Raw genomic sequence first — 660 nt, 5'->3', positions numbered from 1 at the left:
TTTTTTTTGTTGTTGTTGTTGTATGTGGCTAGCGACTGACTAAACTGGTCTCTTGTCCAAATTCAAATGGAACAGACTCATTCTCACTCCGTCATACTATAACGAAGTGCGACAGAAAAATCACGATGGACAGATTACAAATGTCAAAGATGTACCCGATACAACTTATATTCATCCATTCAGTTCATCAATCCTCAACTCACCTCAAGGTCATCGCCCTCCTGCGCCCCTTTCTCTATTAGGCGCTTGCATGGTGATCGGCTGCATGATTTATCCTGACGGCTGGGACTCAGAGGAGGTGAAGCGGATGTGCGGCCAACGGACCGACAAATACACCCTGGGCAACTGCACGGTGCGCTGGGCTTACATCTTGGCCATCATCAGCATCATGGACTCGCTCATCCTTGCCTTCCTGGCCTTTAGCCTGGGCAGCAGACAGGACAACCTGCTGCCCGAGGACTTCCAGGTGGAGGAGAAAGGTACCAGCATTTAGGGGAGGATGGGTGAGCAGGACATAAGATGTACTGAAAGGAAAACCAAGAGAGCATGTGAGGTAAAAGTGTCTCTCAATTCAATGTGACAACTCAATTTCTGCTGTTTCTGTCTTCAACACAGATAACGCGTGAGCTGACAGTACTAGAGATCACCAAAGCAAGACTT

At 47.9% G+C, this 660-nt stretch overlaps 1 protein-coding gene across 1 annotated transcript; it reads left to right on the top strand.

Moving 5' to 3' along the window:
* Positions 1–171: 171 nt before the first annotated feature.
* Positions 172–660, top strand: LOC109508850 (tetraspan membrane protein of hair cell stereocilia homolog). Its single transcript, XM_019858796.1, has 2 exons — positions 172–479; positions 616–660. The coding sequence occupies exons 1-2, from the start codon at positions 251–253 to the stop codon at positions 624–626; spliced, it is 240 nt and encodes a 79-aa protein (XP_019714355.1). The 5' UTR covers positions 172–250; the 3' UTR covers positions 627–660.

The sequence above is a fragment of the Hippocampus comes genome, unplaced genomic scaffold, assembly GCF_001891065.2.
Source record: "Hippocampus comes isolate QL1 unplaced genomic scaffold, H_comes_QL1_v1.1 C16662788, whole genome shotgun sequence".
Taxonomy (NCBI): domain Eukaryota; kingdom Metazoa; phylum Chordata; class Actinopteri; order Syngnathiformes; family Syngnathidae; genus Hippocampus; species Hippocampus comes.
Note: the sequence above shows the minus strand (reverse complement) of the source record. Positions and strands in the feature narration are given on the sequence as shown.

What these genes read in the sequence shown, in the direction of transcription:
- LOC109508850 (XM_019858796.1), top strand. Translation starts at nt 251, where the DNA reads ATGGTGATCGGCTGCATGATTTATCCTGACGGCTGGGACTCAGAGGAG.